At 40.0% G+C, this 19,243-nt stretch overlaps 1 protein-coding gene across 2 annotated transcripts in view; it reads right to left on the bottom strand.

Annotated features, from left to right (window-relative positions):
- The window catches only part of CMTM8 (CKLF like MARVEL transmembrane domain containing 8), a 56,860-nt gene extending 37,835 nt beyond the window's left edge, over window positions 1-19,025 (bottom strand). For both annotated transcript variants that reach the window (XM_073003450.2, XM_073003451.2), the window contains exon 1: window positions 410-19,025. In XM_073003450.2, coding sequence (XP_072859551.1) covers window positions 410-598 — 189 coding nt within the window. In that variant the 5' untranslated portion in view covers window positions 599-19,025. The remainder of the gene's footprint in view (window positions 1-409) is intronic.
- Between the last annotated feature and the right edge of the window lie 218 nt (window positions 19,026-19,243).

Genomic DNA, 19,243 nt, shown 5'->3' with positions numbered 1-19,243 from the left:
CTTTTCAATTATAATTGTTCTAAAAACACACCCTCCTTGACTTTTAAACACCTGCTAGCAGATCTTCATTCCCCATGGGATAAATCACGCATTTTATTTCACTTTCTGTGCAATCCGTGCGGACTTGGTTCTCTTAAGTGGATTGTTTACTGCATGTGGCCAGTCTCAGCACACAGAAATCTTGTTACACTCTTCAGGGGAGCGGAGGTGAACAATTCTCACGAAAGCGTGAGGAGAAAAAACTACATTGAGCACTAGCAAAGCGAGATGTTGCGGCTGCTACCTTTTGGGGGAAATGCTGGCCCAGCCCACGCATGTTTTAGTAAGTCCCCGAGGGAGTTCGAACGGTCTTAACTTCGTGATCCGCCTTCGCCACCTTCCCGCCACCTGGAAACAGTGCCTTACTTACAATCTCCGCCACCATGAGGATCCCAGGCGCAGTCCTCAGGAACTCCTTGTCGTAGGCGAGGGTGCTGGAGGTGGAGGAGAGGTTGGCCGTGAAGGAGCTGGCGGTGGTGGAGACCGTGTGCGAGCGCGAGCGCTCCTGCTCCTCCTGGCGCTGCTCCCGAAGGTGGGTCTCGCGGGGCGGCTGCTCCATCTTCAGCCGCCGGGACGACCGCCGCCTTCCGCGCTGCCTCTCCGGAGTCCCCTCCGCCCGCCTCGAGGAGCCCCAGCCGGGGCTACGCGCCTCCCGCCAACCCGCTGGAAGCGGCCGGCTCTGGCGGCACTTTGTTGCCGGAGGGGACTGCCCGGGGCCGCACACCGCGCGCCGACCTGCTCCAAAGTAGCCGCGGGAAATGGCTTGAGGGGAAGGGGCGGCTTTTGTGTGGCGGCGCCAACGGGTTTGGCGCCTGTGGGGAGGGAGTCCCGGCCGGAGGAACTCCAGGGGGCAGCGTTGAGGGGACTGACGCGAACAGGGAGGGGAAACGGCCTGTGACACCCGGGTCCGTAGAGGGTGATTTGAGGGGGTGGAGAGAAAGCAAAGAGCCCTTCAGAGTAGAGGTGCCTCTGTTTTATTTGCTCCTCCAGGGAGTAAATCCCCTCCTCTCCTCCCTGGAAAAATTCGCCTGAGGTGGTTCTTTCCATGTTCAGGATGGTAGCCCTATTAGTCTGTGGCAGCACAACCAACAAAAGTGTATGGTGGCATCTTAAGCGCTAATAAATTTTGTTACCCATAACTTGGAAGTGGGCAGCAGGCCGCTGAACTTTAGGCCAAATGCTGTTTTGCTGATCTTCAAGGTGCCACCAGGCTATTTTGTTGCTTTTGCTGGATACTTATGGAGTGATTTAAGGTTGCAGTTTGAGCACACATAACAATAACTAATTTCCTGGGGTAGGGGCACTGCTTTTGACTCTAGCAACATGAACAACAAAGAGTAGTTTCACAGCTTAAAAAAGCAGTGTGTTTTATTTAGGCATAAGTTTTTGTGGTACCGATCAAAAGAGCTGCAATCTGCAAAAACTTGGGCCAAGTAAAACTTAGTATTCTTTAAGATGCTACAATTCTTTTTGTTTCAGATGAGAGTAAATCCCACTTAAAACAACTGGAATTACTTCAGGGTAAAATATAGAGAGGACTAGACTGCAGAAACCAGTTGGTTACACAAAGCAATCGCATTACTGTCTAAATAAACTCAAAAATAATGATGTAAAACACTCGCTAAGTGTTGCTTGATGCACATGTGAGTTAGTGGAGTTTTGAAATATGCAATGGGAGGAACTACATGTCTAGGGAGAGCACCTATTTCTGGTAGCAGTTTATAAGCTTAAAATACCTGGCAGCTGCTCCAGTGCCTTGTTTAAATATTACTTTATTAACAGTGCAATCCTCTACATGTTTACTCTAAATTCTGCTCTTTTGATTTCAGTGGGATTTATCCCCAGGTAATTATGGAGAGATTTGCAGATTTGATTTCACTTTATTGCATTTTGGAAACTTATTTTGAGTTTAAAATATTTTTGGGAGAACTAAAAATTGTTACAGATGTATTAGAAATTTCAGAGTAGGGCAAGCAAAGTTTATTGCAGGCCTCCTGAATGTGCAAACTTGGGAGAAGTAGGCAGACAATATAACAGTCAAGGACTTCATCACTTCCAGCATGAAAAATGCACACCCAGAGCCATTGTGGTATGACTGCTAATTCCAATATACAATTTGGGATTCACTGGAAGAAATGAATGGCAAAGCTTTGTTTTCCAGCAGGATCCTGGTCACTCAAAATTGGCCTGACAGAGTTGTGTGAATAACCTAGGCTTCACTTTGAGGACATCAATTTATGGTTGGTGATGAATTTCACATATGGATGAAATAAAAAACTCCATATGTAAAACATGAGATTATATTATATATAGTCTGATACAAGAGCTGTAACACTTCAATTTTGCACATGCTTCTGTTGAAAAGGCACATGGTGCAGTCCTCTAGTGATCTCAGCATAGAGATGGAAGACTGGATATTCCATTTCATCAAATGTTGTTTGCTCATGGAGGTATGACAAATAAACCAGAAGGGGAATAATCTAGACTCTGATTATTCTAGTGCTTTACGTATGTGTGAGAAAGGGATCATAGTTGAGTCTACTAGCCTCAGGTCTTCAGTGTACCAAATGTCCATGTGTTGAACCTTGTAGGAGCTAACCCATAGACTAAACATGTGTCGTCATCGTTTAGTCGTGTCTGACTCTTCGTGACCCCATGGACCAGAGCATGCCAGGCCCTCCTATCTTCCACTGTCTCCTGGAGTTGTGTCAAATTCATGTTGGTTGCTTCGCAGACACTGTCCAGCCATCTCATCCTCAGTTGTCCCCTTCTCCTCTTGCTGTCACACTTTCCCAACATCAAGGTTTTTTCCAAGGAGTCTTCTGTTCTCATGAGATGGCCAAAGTACTGGAGCCACAGCTTCAGGATCTGTCCTTCCAGTGAGCACTCTGGTTTGATTTCCTTTAGAATGGATAGGTTTGTTCTCTTTGCAGACCAGGGGATTCTCAAGAGCCTCCTCCAGCACCACAATTCAAAGGCATCAATTCTTCGGCGGTCTGCTTTCTTTATGGTCCAGCTCTCACTTCCATACATCACGACAGGAAAAACCATAGCTTTGACTATTTGGACTTTTGTTGGCAAGGTGATGTCTCTGCTTTTTAAGATGTTGTCAAGATTTGTCATCGTTTTCCTCCCAAGAAACAGGCGTCTTTTAATTTCATGGCTGCTGTCTCCATCTGCAGTAATCATGGAGCCCAAGAAGGTAAAATCTGTCACTACCTCCATACCTTCCCCTTCTATTTCCCAGGAGGTGATGGGACCAGTGGCCATGATCTTAGTTTTTTTGATGTTGAGTTTCATTGATCTGGATATCATGCAATTGAGGCAGAGAGGTACAAATCATGTAAGGACCAATGTGTAGTGAGCAGAGTGTCAGACTGGGCAAGCACACTCTGTGACCTTGGGCGTGTCACTCCCATTCTCTCTCTGTCTGTCTTATGCTTTGAATTCAATGGAAGAAAGGCATGATATAAATGCTACAAGTAAAAGTAAAAGTATACCACTTCAAATTCATTGGAGGAAAGATAGGAGTTCAGCAAAACTAGTACATGATAAATAAAACATTTGCACCTGGGTGCATTGGGATCTATACACACAGGCATCTATGAAGATATGGCATCTTATTTGTCAATAATTGCTGTGCTGACAGGCTAAGTGTTTTTCTTTGTGTATATAAGAAGCTGGTTATGACTCCGTTGACATCTGTGAAACACTGCTGCTGTTTGTCATGCATGAATGAGTCTCACTTGTGCTTTGGCATGCAGTGAAGCACTTAATATAGGAGATGAAGCAGCATCTAAGATCCACTTGTGGTATTTATTTTATAACACAGTAAAATGGTAGACTATAATTCCATTGTCATTGTATAGCTTACCTGTCTGGGGGTCTACCTTCTCAAAAATTCCATTGAAGGAACAATTTATTTCCCACAGTCTGGGTTTCTGTTTTGAGGGCACTTCACTTTTCAACTTCAGAAATAAATTGCTTTCAGAAGAAAACAATTGTCCTTTTCCCCCATAAGGACATTTCATATATCTTTTGCATAGCCTTTCATTCCCTCAAGTAGCAAATTGGTGGCCAGGGTTAATATAGCTTTCAAAAAAATATATTAAAGCAATTTATTCCATCAGGAATTGTTTCCAACCAGAATGCAGTGTTGAATTTTAGTGCGAAAAAATTCAGTAAGAACTAGATGATTGAAGTCCTTTTTACAGTTCTTCCAAACTGTACAAACAGGAAGCATTCTTAATTTACAGGGTCTCCACCACCAGGAGACAAAATCTTGCAAAAATCAATTCCAGAAGATCCAATACATTACAGAAGTTCATTTAGCAGCCAACATCTACGAAAATCCTTCCTACCACTTAGCTAAATTATATTAGCTTCGTTATATCTCAAAGAGTTGGTGAGTCTGCAAGAGTCTTATTTTCGTTCCATGTCTTTTCTCTGAAGAGCAGCATGGAAAATTGCTGAAAGACCCTGAAAGAAAGCCTATGTTTTCTTACAAGTAGATAGCATCAGAGACAAAATAATTGAATTTGATAGCTTGAACAATCGGCCTTTTATGACTGTGCAGTCAGAATGAAAGAAGGAGCCCATTTTACCTTATTTTTGTAATGAACTTTCAAGTAAAAGTGCAACAGGATGACTGTAGTACTTCAGTCAACACTTAACCTATATTTGCTCCACAATTGCATCTTATCATATGCACTAATTATAGGAAGGCAAGTTTCATTTGAATTAATAATGTAGTGTGCTACCATAATATGTCAGTGTGGGGTGGCCACAGTCTTGAAACCACCTGTTCAGCCTGCAAGAGACTATAGTCCATATGCACAAAATGGAGCAGTCAGTAAACATGCAGTAAGCAATCAAGTTGCAGTAAGCATGAGAGGCAGCATTAAAAAGTGCACCCAATGGAGGCATAGATGGCTACACACTGTAACACAGAGATGAATGAGAACATAAATAATGTGCTTTAAAGAATTCATAATGCAGTTGAATGATGTTGAATCATGATGGATATGATTAAAATGCATTGTTGCATTGTCTAAAGTTCCCTATATAAAAATGTTGTCCTATCAATAAATTTCAGCAGTAAGAACTGAGTAGAATTTTAATCATTGATTGATTTTTTAAACCACCCCTTTAGTGGAAACACTACTCAAGACAGTCTACAAATTACCAGAGCATACAACGAAAGGGCATTAGTACCAGAATAATTGGTGATACAAATAAGTATTTGTATATAAGTATATAAGTGTTTAAGTATATAAGTATATAAAAGGGTTTATAGTAATTTTCTAAATCAGATCCAGAGGCAGAGCCATGTTGGTCTTTTGTAGAGTAAGCAACAAAGACTCTTGTGACACCTTAGCTAGTTTATTGTGGCATACGTTTCTGTGCACTGTAGTCCCTTCATCAGATTCATGGAGTGTAATCCAGAATATACAGTACAAGTATATACAGTTATGTGTGTGTGTGTGTGGGGGGGGGAAATACACCCTCCTTCAATTCTATGGTGTTACATATCAGGATATAATGAAAACAACCTGCTCTGTAGCAGGTCTGAAAATTAGATAAATACAACCTCAGATGAACAGCAACACAGGGCATGTTGCACCCTGTCATTTATTTTACAAAGATGAAGCCAAAATAGAGAAGCCATGTGTGTAAAACTAAATACATCCATAGGAATTAAGAGGCTAAGTAGCAGCCAGGTGCTGCTAACAAAATGCCCTTGAGTAACTGATCACCAGCAAGTATGACCGCCTTTATAAAAGCTGAAGTTTTAGCAGTTTCCTGATTTGGAGCATTTGGGTGTGTATTAACACAATGCCAAGGAAGAAACTCATCAACAATGATTGTAGAGAAGTAATTGTTGCTGCCCATCAATCTGGGAAGGCCTACAAGGCCATTTCCAGACAATTTAAAGTCCATCGTTCTACAGTGAGAAAGATTATTCACAAGTGGAAAACATTCAAGACAGTTGCCAATGGTTGTTGTTGACCTTTTGCAGACTGTATTTTTCAGTGCTGGAAGCCAGGCCTTATTAAGTTTTAGACTTTCCTCTTTTTTGTTGAAGCTCTGCTGGTGTTTATGGATTTCAGTGGCTTCCCTGTGCAGTCTAACAATGCTTGCTGGTGTTGTCCAGTACTTCAGTATTCTGAAATAGAATTTCATGTCCAGAATTTGAAAAATTCTATTTCAAAATACTGAAGTACTGGACAACACCAGCAAGCATTATGTTACACTGCACAGGGAAGCCATAGAAACTGACAAACACCAGCAGAGCTTCAACAACAAAAACAACAACAAAAGAAAATTTAAAACTCAACAAAGCCTGGCTCCCAGCACTGAAACATACAGCCTGCAAAAGAACTCTACCCAGCCACAAGGATCAGAGATCATTGCACAAAAAAGACCAGCTAAAGACACCCAGCAATCATTCTCCCTTTTATCACAACAATACATCCACAACAAAAACACGATGATCACCATCATCACCCTATCTCCTGAAAAGGACAAAAGCTGTTCCCATAGCTATAAATACTCAACTATCCAACAAACAGCAACAGAACATGGACTGAGTTCCTACTCCAGTCCTCTGAAGATGCCGGCCACAGAGACTGGTAAAACGTCAGGAAGAACAACCTTCAGAACACGGCCAAAGAGCCCGAAAAACCCACAACAACCATCATATCTCAGCCATGAAAGCCTTCGAGAATAAAACTGTTGTCAATCTTCCCAGGAATGAACATACAGTGGTGCCTCACTTAACGATTGCCTCATTAAACAATGAAACCGCTTGACGATGAAGTTTTTACGATCGCTTTTGCGATCGCAAAATGATGTTCCTATGGGGAAAATTCACTTAACGATGATTGGTTCCCTGCTTCGGAACCGATTTTTTGCTAAACAACGATTTTGAAACAGCTGATCGGTAGTTCTAAACTGGCCGCTTGCTGTGCAAAATGGCTCCCCACTGTGTTTTCAGGACGGATTCCCCACTTTAGAGGCAGTGAAAATGGCCGCCCCTATGAAGGATCTTCGCTGGACGGTGAGTTTTCAGCCCATTGGAATGCATTGAACCAGTTTCAATGCATTTCAATGGGCTTTTTCGTTTCGCAAGATGATATTTTCGTAAGACAGCAATTTTTGCAGAATGAATTAACATTGTCTTGTGAGGCACCACTGTACAAGCAAATTTACCCCAAGGTGAGACCATGCAATGCTCACCGAAATTATGAAAAACCCAGGAGTTACATCTCAGATGCTACAGGCCTTAGTTAGCATGTTAAATGTTAATGACAGTATGATTAGAAAAAGACTGAACAAGTATGGCTGGTTTGGAAAAGTTGCCAGGAGAAAACCTCTTTTCTCTAAAAAGAATGTGACAACATGGCTTAGGTTTGCCAAGTTGCATCTGGACAAACCACAAGGCTTCTGGAACAAAGTCCTTTGGACAGACAAGACCAAAGTGGAGATGTTTGGCCATAATGCACAGCACTATGTTTGGTGAAAACCAAGCACAGCATATCAGCACAAACACCTCATGCCAACTGTTAGGCATAGTGGTGGAGGGGGTGATGATTTGGGCTTGTTTTGCAGTCACAGGACCTGAGCACCTTGCAGTTATTGAGTAGACCATTCATTCCTCTGTATACCAAAGTACTCTAGAGTCAAATGTGAGGTCATCTGTCTGACACTAAAGCTTGGCCAAATTGGGTCATGCAACAGGACAATGATCTCAAGCACACCAGCTAATCTACAACAGAATGGCTGAAAAAGAAAAGAATCAAGGTGTTGCAATGGCCCAGTCAAAGTCCAGACCTCAATCTGATTGCAGTGTTGTGGCCTTATGAGAGCTGTGCATAAACAAATGCCCACAAACCTCAACAAACAGAAGCAACATTGTAAAGAAGAGTGGGCTAAAATTCCTCCACAATGATGTGAGAGTCTGATAAGGTCATACAGAAAATGATTACTTCAGCTTATTGCTACTAAAGGTGGATCTACAAGCTTTTGAATCATAGGATATGCAGTACTTAGTTTTTGACACACAGCTTCTCCATTTTTTGGCTTTAGTTTTGTTAAATAAATTATGACGTGTCATATATAATATGTTGTTGTTCATCTGAGGTTGTATTTACCTAATTTTGAGTCCTGCTAAGAATCAGATGATTTTTTATTATATCCTGATACATAAAACCATAGCATTGAAAGAGGGCTTTTTTTGTTCATATGACTTTATACAACAGCCCTATTTTGTGATGGGACTATAGATCGGAGGGTCAGCGGAAGATAAGTTGTGTCCATTTATATCTCCATTGACACAGGGGGAAGGGGACTGAATCGTAAACCCAGTGAGTGAGGTGTGATTTGAACCATACTCTCCATAGCATAAATGTAACAACAGTGAACATACATACTGGCCTTCATTGGGAGCCCAATTGGCTCAGCACATCAACACAGAATGATTAGCCTGCACTGAGCAACACTAAGCTCTGCAAGCATGAAAAGCTGAAATATATTACAAACCTGACAATTAAATTATTTAACTTCCACAGTGTTTTCAATCAGCATAGTACAGCTGACCTCTAAGAGGGTGAGATATACAGTACGCATCTCTAAAACTGCCAATGTACTTAACATCAGTGAAGCTGAATACTGTATATTAAATAGAAATGTGTCATCTCTGTGCTAGAGGTGTAAACAAGAAAAGGGGATGTATTTACGCATGTGGTGGTTCTCTGAAATAAGGTGGAAAGAATGGATGATGGCTCTTAAAGAGATTAGGGAAATAACTGGATTGGATATTCGTATGTCTCCGATGATTATCAAATATGGTTAATGATAACGAAGTGAAGAGAGAAGGAAAATGATTAATCACTATTAGGGTGACCGTGGCAAGGTTAATATTCACAAAGAAATGGAAAAGTGATAACCAAATTAACTCAATATTGAAGAATGGTATAGAGATATGTGGAATATGGCAATTAATTATAAATGGACTTGTGAAATGAAATTTAGAATAATAATATCAAAATTAATGATTTTAAAGATATATGGAATGTATTTCTGGAATATGTCTTTTGGAATGGGAAAGGGGGCATACACTGGGAGAAGAATCAATGTGTTTCTGGAGAGAAATGGGCAGTATAAAAGCTAACAACTAAGAACATTAACCTAGTCCGGAGGGGGAAGTGGCACAGGTGGAGAAATGTGGTATGAGTAATGTAGTTTAATTTTAGGGTTAGGGTTTTATAAGGTTGTGCATTATAAATTGGTGTTTTTGTTTATTTTTTCTGCAAAAATAAAAATAATAATAAAAACCTGCCTGCTTTCCTTTTCTATGGAGACTGTTGCTCTGTTATCACTGGAAAGAAAGGCTTTACTGGGTCGGCCCTTGCCAACATATGATTTTAATAAAGGCCCAGAAGAAAATTTTCCTGCTAACCTACCAGTTTGAAAGCATGCAAATGCGAGGAGATAAATAGGTACCACCACGGTGAGAAGTTTACGGCATTCCGTGTCTAGTTGCGTTGGCCACGTGACCACGGAAACTGTCTTCGGACAAACACTGGCTCTACAGCTTGGAAATGGGGATGAGCACCGCCCCCTAGAGCGGACATGACTGGACAAATTGTCAAGGGGAACCTTGACCTTTACTTAAAAGAAAATTTAACTGCCTACGTGTTATGCAATTAGCAAATGAAAAAGAACTAGCATGCATCTCCCCATAAAATGGCATTGTTGGAAAGCAGGAAATAAGAATAATTTTAGGTATGAGAGATCCTTCTAAAGAGCAGAATTTGCCTGTTACCAAAGAGATAAAACTGTGGCCATGCTTCCCCTGTAAGCAACTAAGATCTGATCTAGCTCAATCCTGACCTTCTAGATTCCATCTTGGCTATTTGTTAACAAGTCCTCTCCTTTCATGCTTTGATATTGTTTGTGTAAACTCCAGCTCCTGGCTTTACCCAGGAGCTTGTATAAGCAACTCTCACTGGAGTGCTTACTTAGAATTCAGGTACACTAGCAGCAGAAAGCAAGATAGTGTGGGCCACTTGAGAATAGTCAGGTTTGATTAGAACAATCTAATCAACCTGACCATTCACACAGAAATGGCTCCTGCCGATATCTTGAAGTGGCCTAACAAGCAAGCCACTTCAGGATATTGGCAAGTTAATCATTCCCTCTGCTTGGCAGGAGAAGCAAATATTTCAACTGTATATAACCCATTACTGATGCACTACATCAGTTGTGAATTTATTTTAAAAGGCTCCAATGTTTAAGGAAAAAGACAACTGAAAATAATGTCCATCTGAACCTTTGAGCAGTGTATGAAATAACTGAATGCAGGAGAGCCATATCTAAGCAGAATCTTGAGGACAGCTTTGAACATTCTTCAGAGTTTAGAATGATCACATCTCTGTAATTTGCAACTAGAGCAGGACCATTGAAATCACTGGAAATTATGAAGGAGTTGGCTCACCGATTCAATGGGCCTACTGTAGTGCAATGCATTACACTAAGCAGCAGGATTCCAGCCATTGTGTCATTATTCTGTTTTGTTTGGTTTTCCATTAGGACACATCTGTGGAAAGAAGAACATATAAGAGGTAGAAAAAGAAGGTGGGGGTTGGGGATAGAAATAGATTCTTATTTACAAATGTGTAATATTCTGAGAACGAGGCAGGGAGATTGCATAATAACAACTTTTTCCAGAAGAACCTCCAGTACCAATGTTAACACCTGAAACAAAAAGTGACCAGCTTCTTTCATTAGGTATGTACAGATCAGACAATTTATAATATTTAGAATTTAGTGGCTGAATGCTTATCAAACAGCTGCTGGGGCAAACCTGCTTTCAGTTGTTGGAATTGAGATTGTTTATAGGTAAATATGGTCCAAGACCAGAGGGGCTGTAGTGATCTTGTCATGTCAAACAGGTTACTATTTCTAGCTCTCTTCAAAATGTTGAAACTGATGTAGGACAAATCTCAATGACAAATGCAACACATACTGTTGGGGGTAGTTACCCTGAAACATGATTTTCTGGATGAAATCTATTCCACTTTTTCAGAGTCACCCCAAACAACATGAAATAGGAGAGTAAGGGTGAATTCCTAAAATATAAATCTAGAAGTTAATCGCCTGCAGGAGAAGACCTGCAGCCATTCAAAGAAGTGGAGTCTTTTCCTTCAGAAGTAGAATAGAAGGTGTGGCGTTCACCCTTGTGGCCCCTGCTTGTCTTTCCCTCACAAAGGCTCACGTCGTATTTTCTTCTCGCTGTCACCAGTGGATTACCTCAATCTACAATATAAATGACTGAACACTTGACTTGTGAACAGAAACAGAACTTATTTATTGAAGTGAAGCAGATTGAATAACAGACATTTCTCAGATAAACATTATATACATGCAAATCATCAACAGTTCTCTCAGTACATCTTTTCTCTTGCTATATCATCACCACCTTCTCTACTTATTTTCCTAACCAGTTCTATCTCTCTCAGTATCTGTTCCCTCTCTCTCTCTGACTAACCAGCCCTATCTGACACCTCCTTCTCCCGCCAAGCCTCATGTAGCTGCTGACTCCGCCTCTCCAGTCCTCTCATACGCTGATGTAAATCAACTCATGACTATGAATGGCATGAGTGACATGGGCGATCGTCACAGAAGGTGATTGCAGAACTGCCACGGGGCCTGGCAAAATCCCCATCCAGTTTGGGAAAGGTGCCTCCTCATCTTGCAGGGTCAGCAGAGCATGAGAAGAGAGTGGAGTCATCCCTTTTTTGCCCCACCAGAGCAGGGTGCTCTTCCCTTCAGCCTAACTTCAGCTCTCATCTTTTTCCGATCTGAGATCTCATACAAATAGAAAGGGACTATTGCCATCATCGATGCTTATCCACTGCCTTAGATCATTCCCCCCCCCTCCAGTCCTCCACCAGAATACAACCTATTTCACAGAGGATCTGGGGGGAAAACGTTACTCCCTTCCCTCTGCCCCCTTCAGGAGCTCTGGCTGCAGCAACCGTGATGGCGAGGAAAGGCGGCTCACATCCTGTTCTCTCCTCTGCCACTCCACCCTCATGCCCCTCCCTCTTTTCTACTGCAGGGGCTCTGGACAATCACACTATTTTTGAGTTATTGGTAGGAGTTCAGACCTGGCCTCAAACCTTCCCATCTCTCTCTCTCTCTCTCTCTCTCTCTCTCTCTCTCTCTCTCTCCCCCTAACTCCTACCCCCTCTTCCTTGCCCTTCCTCCTTGGTCATAGCAGGGTTGCCAGTGCCAGGGAAAAGAAAGACCTACCTTACACCCAGATCCCCATCTGAGCCAGAGGACAATTGGGAGAGCAGTGAGCTGTTTCTCCCTCCCACTCACAACCACTTACCCAACTTTGGCTGTGCTGTGCAAATGGAAGTAGGTGATTGGGTTCTTTCTTTTCTTTTTTTAAAATTTTATTTTATACAAAAAAATACAGAAAAAAACCACAAACGTAACAAAAAATACACAAAAAAATACAAGTAATAATGCTTATTATAAACTAAATTCTAACGTGCACCCCATGCCCACGGGACTCTATTTACTATAATAATTTTTTTTTACATATTACCTCTCCAAAATTGTATTGAGTATTCTTTAGAGGCTTTCCCCCTTCCTTCCACTAACACAAATTCCACAAATTTACCCCAAATATCATAGAAATTGTTACAACTTGTTTCCCCTCTTTTTATTTTAAGTTCCATAGTCAATTTATCATTTAATGCAATGTCCCATACTTCACAATACCAGTCTTCAATTTTAATATCATTCTTGTCTTTCCAAAATCTAGCTATTAATATTCTAGCACCTGTCATAAAATTAGTGATTAATTCTTTCGAGTGATGGTCCAAATCTGTGTTATCAAAAATTGACAATAAAGCAATTTTGGCATTAAAATCAATATCTTTACCAAATATATCACACATTTCTTTAAAAATCAATTCCCAAAATTTCTTAACCACTTTACATTCCCACCACATATGAAAATACGTACCAATTTCCTCATCACATTTCCAACATGCTTTGGGGTATGTTGGATTTATTATATTCAATTTTACAGGAGTCAAATACCACCTTAGACAGATTTTTTAAAAAATTTCCTTTATTCTTGTTGACATTAATCTTAACGCTCTCATCCTCCACATTTTTGTCCAATCCTCTATTTTAATTTCTGTTTTTAAATCATTTTCCCAAATTAATTTTAAACCTTCTATTCCCCATTCTTTTTCCTCTTGTTCCAAAATTATATTATATATTTTACTTACTATTCCTTTCAAAATTGTATCTTGCATATCTTCATGTGATGACAGAAATTGTTCGTACTTAGTAAGTTCTCTACATTTACCATTAGTTTTCAACCAATCCTTTGTCCAGGTGTCTAACTGGATAAGATTATACCATGATAGTTTATTAGATTGAAGTTTAGACATAATCAAATCTTTCAATCTCATGTTACTCATCCAGTCCTTCAATCTTGCAACCCTTTTATTCTTAAATAGTTCTACTAAATCCTTTAGATTTGTAGGAAAGTTTTCTGTCTCAGTCACTAATTTTAATGGTGAAGTTGAGGGACAAAACTTCTCTTTATATTTATTCCAAATATTTAACAGGTTTCTTTAAAAAAGGGTTTTTCATCTGATTTATTAAACTTCTCTTTACTATATTAAACAAGTATCCTTCAGCATTTCCATTTATTTCTGAAGATTCCATCTCCCACCAAATTAATTTTTCTTTATTGTATATAATATCTCCAATAACTCTTAATTGATTTGCTATATAATAATTTTTAACATTGGGCATACCTAAACCTCCTTTTTTTTGAGCCTTATACCAATATCTTTTATTTATTCTAGATTTTTTGCCTTGATTACAAAATCCATTAATTAATCCCTGCCAATATTTAAAATCCTCTTCTTCTAATCGTATTGGGAGCATCTTAAATAAAAAAGTAATCTTCGGTAATATTTTCATTTTAATTAAAGCGATTCTCCCAAACCATGATAGTTTCAATTTGGCATACTCTTGCAATTTATCTTTAATTTCATTTTTTAATTTATTAAAAATTTTCTCTTTAATTTTTGAGTTGTTCTAATTATGTTTATACCTAAATATTTGATAAGATTACACATTTTAACGCGATATTTATTCACAAACATTTCTTGTTCCTGTATATTAAACATCATCATTTGTGATTTTTGCCAATTAATCATTAAACCTGTTATTTCCCCAAATTTTTCTAAATGGTTTTTGATGTTTTCCATACTCTCTAATGGATTTTTAATAGTCAGTAAGGAATCATCAGCAAACAAATTAATTTTAATTAATTCATTTTTACCTGTTCCTTTAATTAATTTATCATTTCTTATTGCGTTAGCTAATAATTCTATAACCATGCAAAACAATATTGGTGAAAGTGGGCAGCCTTGTCTAGTACCTCGGCCTAGAAAGATCTTTTCTGTTAGACCATCATTAACTATTATTTCTGAAGTATTATCTAAGTATAATTGATCTATAACCACTCTAAACTTTTTACCAAATCCCCAACCTTTTATAAGAAGTTTTAGTGTTGACCATTCAACACAATCAAAGGCTTTAAATATATCCAATGATAAAATCATTGCTTTTCTTTTTCTTTCTCTATTTCATGTATAATATTTAAAACTCGTCTAGTTAAATTGTCAATTTGTCTGCCCTTAATGAAACCACATTGATCTTCTTTAATATAATTTGCTATAAATCTATTTAATCTATTTGCCAATATAGTGGTAAAAATCTTAGCATCTTGGTTTATTAAAGATATAGGTCTATTGGATCCCGGATCTGTTTGATCCTTATTGGGTTTTGGAATAAGAATCGTTAATGAATGCTTCCATGAAGCTGGTATTGTCTCTCCTTCCATTATCTTATTATAAATTATTTTTAGCTTAGGTATCAAAATGGTGCTAAAGTGTTTATAATATTCTGGACCCAATCCATCAGGACCTGGTGTTTTACCATTTTTTAATTTATTTATGACTTCAGCAATCTCTTGTTCATTGATCTCTTCTTCTAATATTCTTTTATCATCTTCCAATAATTTAGTTTTTAAATTATCATTTATATATTTTTCTATACATTCTTTCCTTACGTTATTTCCTTTATATAGTTTCTGAAAAAATTCATGAAAAATCTTCAATTTTTCTTTCATTATATTACAATTTTTACTTGTTCGATCTTTAATTATCCCTACTGAATTTTTTGCTCTTTTATTTTTACACATTTTAGCTAACAATTTTGAGTTTTTGTTATTAAATTCAAAAAAAATCTCTTTAAATACATTAGATCTCTTTGAACTTTCTCTATTTCTATATTATCTAATTCCTTTCTCTTAGCCTGAATTTCTATTAATATTCTTCCATCTCTTTCTGTAAAAAATCTATTTTCTAAGTTTTTCAAATCTTCTTCTAGTTTTTTCACATGTCCCTCCTTAATTTTTTTTAATTTACACAATTCTCTTATTGTTATTCCTCTTGTGATTACTTTCATTGTGTCCCACAACAGGCCTGGTTTAGCACCTCCTGTTTCATTTATTGTCCATAAATCTAGCCATTCCTTCTTTATCTTTTCTATTATTTCTGGGTACTGCAGAATATTATTATCGATTCTCCATCTTTTGGGTTCTTTCTCTAGGAGGGGTGTACCTTTCTTTTCAGCAGGAAGAAAGGATGTAGAAGCAGCTAACGGTTCAAACATAGTTTATTTCTTTTAACTTCTTGGTTGTTAACATAAAAAGGATCCAAATAACTCAACTCTGGCAATAACTTGTAACTCTTAACTCCTGATACACTTGAACTCTTTCTTTCTCTCATTTCTTCATCATCCCATGCAGACCTTGTTCTGTTTGAGGCCACGTTGGGAAGCTCAAGGCAGCACAGACTGTCCCGCAACTGGGGTGTTTCCCCAAATTCCCCTCTAGATACGTAAGGTAACAGGTGGTACCACCGTATGTCACTTTCTTCCCTATGTCCTGGGATCGTGGTACCGCTATCATGCTCCATCCTACTTTGGACTTTATCTTTTCCTTATCTGTGTTGCTAGGGGGATCAGGCAATAAACCTCCACCAGTTCTGAGGTTCAGGAATTCTCGGACTAGTTCAATTGTTCCATACCTTTTCAATTCTGTTCCTTCAGCCTGCGTGCCCTTGTCTTTTTTTCAATCTCCTGTTCTTCCCTCTCTCCCTCTCCTCCTTCCTCTTTTTTAGCCTCGTCCCATCTCATAAGTTCTAGCTCCTCCTCTTTTCTTGCTTGTCTGGTCTCTGCCGGAAATATCTCCACCACTCTATTTCTTCCAGTTTCCCCTTCTTCTAACTTAACCAACTCTCCCACCGCACAACCAGCTGTCATCTCCTGACTGATCTCAATGGAGGACAGCACACTCCACTGCTCTCCTTCACACACACACCCGATGAGTGGTCCGTCCTCACATCTGCACACATGCCCCCTTCTCCCTGTTGGGAAAAATAATTAGCATTGGCGTGTGCACTGCCTTTCCGATATCGTATCTCAAAAGTGAATGGTTGCAAACTCAAATACCAGTCTGTTAACCTGGGATTTGTATCTTTCATATGGTTTAACCATTGTAAAGGTGTGTGATCGGTGATTAACATAAAAAGTGCTCCTAACAAGTAATACCTAAATGTCTGCATTGTTCATTTTACTGCCAACGCCTCTTTCTCAATGGTAGCTGTAGCGTTCTCTATTTATTAGGTCTATGGTTCATGTTATATTATGTAGTGGTTTATGTTTGTTATGTAATGGAATGGTTCATGCATATTAATATTGGTGAGAGGCGGAGTCAAGAGAGATCCTATAAGAGGCAGAGTCAGAGAGTCAGAGGGAATTTAAGACAGTAGGAGTCAGGTAGCAGAGAAAAGTCAGAGAGAATAATAGAGTGGGTAGTTTGGGAAATTCTGAGGTGTGATTAGCTACTAAAGATATTTATGAATCAATCTCTGTAATCAATAAACCAAAGTTTTATTTAAAAGAACTTGAAGTGTGGACCTGAATCTTTCTGAAGTATTGTTGATTTAGGGATCACCTGGTGGCAGTAGTGAAAAGAGAGGATTGTTTGTGTGCTCTGGGGCTTGATGGTCAAGCAAGGGGCACGAGGGTGGACGCCACAATTGGTGTGCAGCGATGGGATACGAAGGAATCCAGTGAAGCCTGAGTTTGAACTCAAAGAACTCCAGTCAAGCCTGATTTTAAAAGGAATTTTCCTTGTGTCAAGAATACCTTTTAGACAGAGGTCTGTGGCAAAGAAGTTTGGTTCCTCACTAGAGCTTTTCGGAAAAGCTTAGTGGTAGGGTTTTCTGAACCCAGATCTGGGGGGGTGGGTCTAAGTTAGGGAACGACTCTGAAAGGAAATTCTTGAATTTTCCTCAGGATCTGAGGACCAGAGAGCTAGCTTAAGGCTCAAGGCTCTAAGAGTAGAGAGTGCTTGTGGAAAAGCAGAAGCCAGGTGTCAGAGCAGATCTGAGTGAAGAGAGGAGGAAGCCTTTGCTTGAAGTTTAACTATTTTAGTGACTGGAAGTAAGAGAAGAAAGACAGAGGGAAAACATTTCAGAGAAAGTACCTTGGCACAATATGTGAATGAGGAGAAAGGCATCCGCTCTGATGTCTTAAAGAGGGACACATCCAGAGATGGTCAGGAGGAGGAGAGGGAACTGCCTACCCTTTCCGCAAATGAGATAGTGAAGCCCCGAGCCAGAGAGAGAGTTTCATTATAAAACGACCAGCAGATGACATCCTGTGGACAACCGAGTGGCCAATGACCACCAGATGATGGAAAAGGTTGTGGAGAAAGGAGCCAGTGGTCGACAGAGGGAATCCTGAGTGCCAGCAGTTGTGTGTCCCGCTGAAGGAGGCGGTAACATCCGGACCAGTCTTCAGCGCACCTGGCTACCACCATGAGTTCACCCTCTTTTCGAATGCTGTGAGATATGGACTTGGAGAGGTGCGGAGCCTTGCAGATGACTGTGGGAGTGAGCCTGTCTTGGACTTTGCAAACGTGGACTTTGCGAAAGAGGCACACTCCACTGCTATCCTTCGCAAGGTGCCAGGGTTCCAAGCTTTCTCATGGCTTGGCTCATATTACAAAGATGATGCATTGTAAAGTTCACCTCAATAATGAGGGAGGCTTTACGAGCCCCTCTAGAGTTCTTCCCCAGGGAAGAACTCAACTCCTCATTACCTCTTTTGAGTCTCCAAAATTCTCCCTCCCTCCATTACTCCTGACAGCCCTTCAGCCTTCCCATCTTCCAAGCCCCCTCCCTGCCCCTCACCGGCCCTCTGGCCCATCTTTATAAAGACTTGGAGGCTCAAGGAAGGATTGGGGATTTCACGGTTTTGTCCCCTCACTGGGGACCAACACAATCCAACAATCCAAGGCCAATTTTCTTGGAAAAAACCAAGCGATGGGCTTAAATTCTGCCCAAATGATGATAAGTTGGGGGGGAGGGGTATCACTCATTGCTAGACGGCAGAAAAGGAACAACTATTTCCCTCCCTTAGATATTTACAGGCATGGTTTTCGGACAGGGTTCCTGAAAATTATTTGGTTTATCCCACTCATGTAGTGAGGTATTTTTCCTGACATCCTGTATCTTCAACCACGGTCTTGTTTCTTCATCCTAGATGTGGATAATAATATTTGTTAGTGTTTACACATTGAAGGAGTCTCTCAAGTCTTCTGCTTTCCTGCTGGTGTTAAATCAAATTGTATGGTATGGAGAACAAGTCCAAATTATTTGGACCCCTGAGGTAGAAAATCCTACCCACACACACCTCTCTGGGAGACAACACTAAACATAAAATATGGTGTAGTCCTTGCTGGAGACTTCAAATTGGCTGCCTTACTCAGCCTAATGGCAAGCTGCCCCAAAACTGTGAAAGAAAAAGAAAAGAAGACAGAATGAGTTCCACAGCAAAAGACAGAAGAAAATCACAGGCCAACAGTCACTTCAGGGACTGACTACTATTTCTTCAAGAGTGTCTTGCCCTCTTCTGATGCCTGGCATTCATCCTAGCTTAGGAAATGTGGAGGTATTGCACAAAAAGGGACCTTTTACTAGTTCTTTGCAAGACAGACAGAACAGCAGTATGAAAACTTTCTCGA

Source organism: Pogona vitticeps, chromosome 6 (genome assembly GCF_051106095.1).
Source record: "Pogona vitticeps strain Pit_001003342236 chromosome 6, PviZW2.1, whole genome shotgun sequence".
In the NCBI taxonomy this organism is placed as follows: domain Eukaryota; kingdom Metazoa; phylum Chordata; class Lepidosauria; order Squamata; family Agamidae; genus Pogona; species Pogona vitticeps.
Note: the sequence above shows the minus strand (reverse complement) of the source record. Positions and strands in the feature narration are given on the sequence as shown.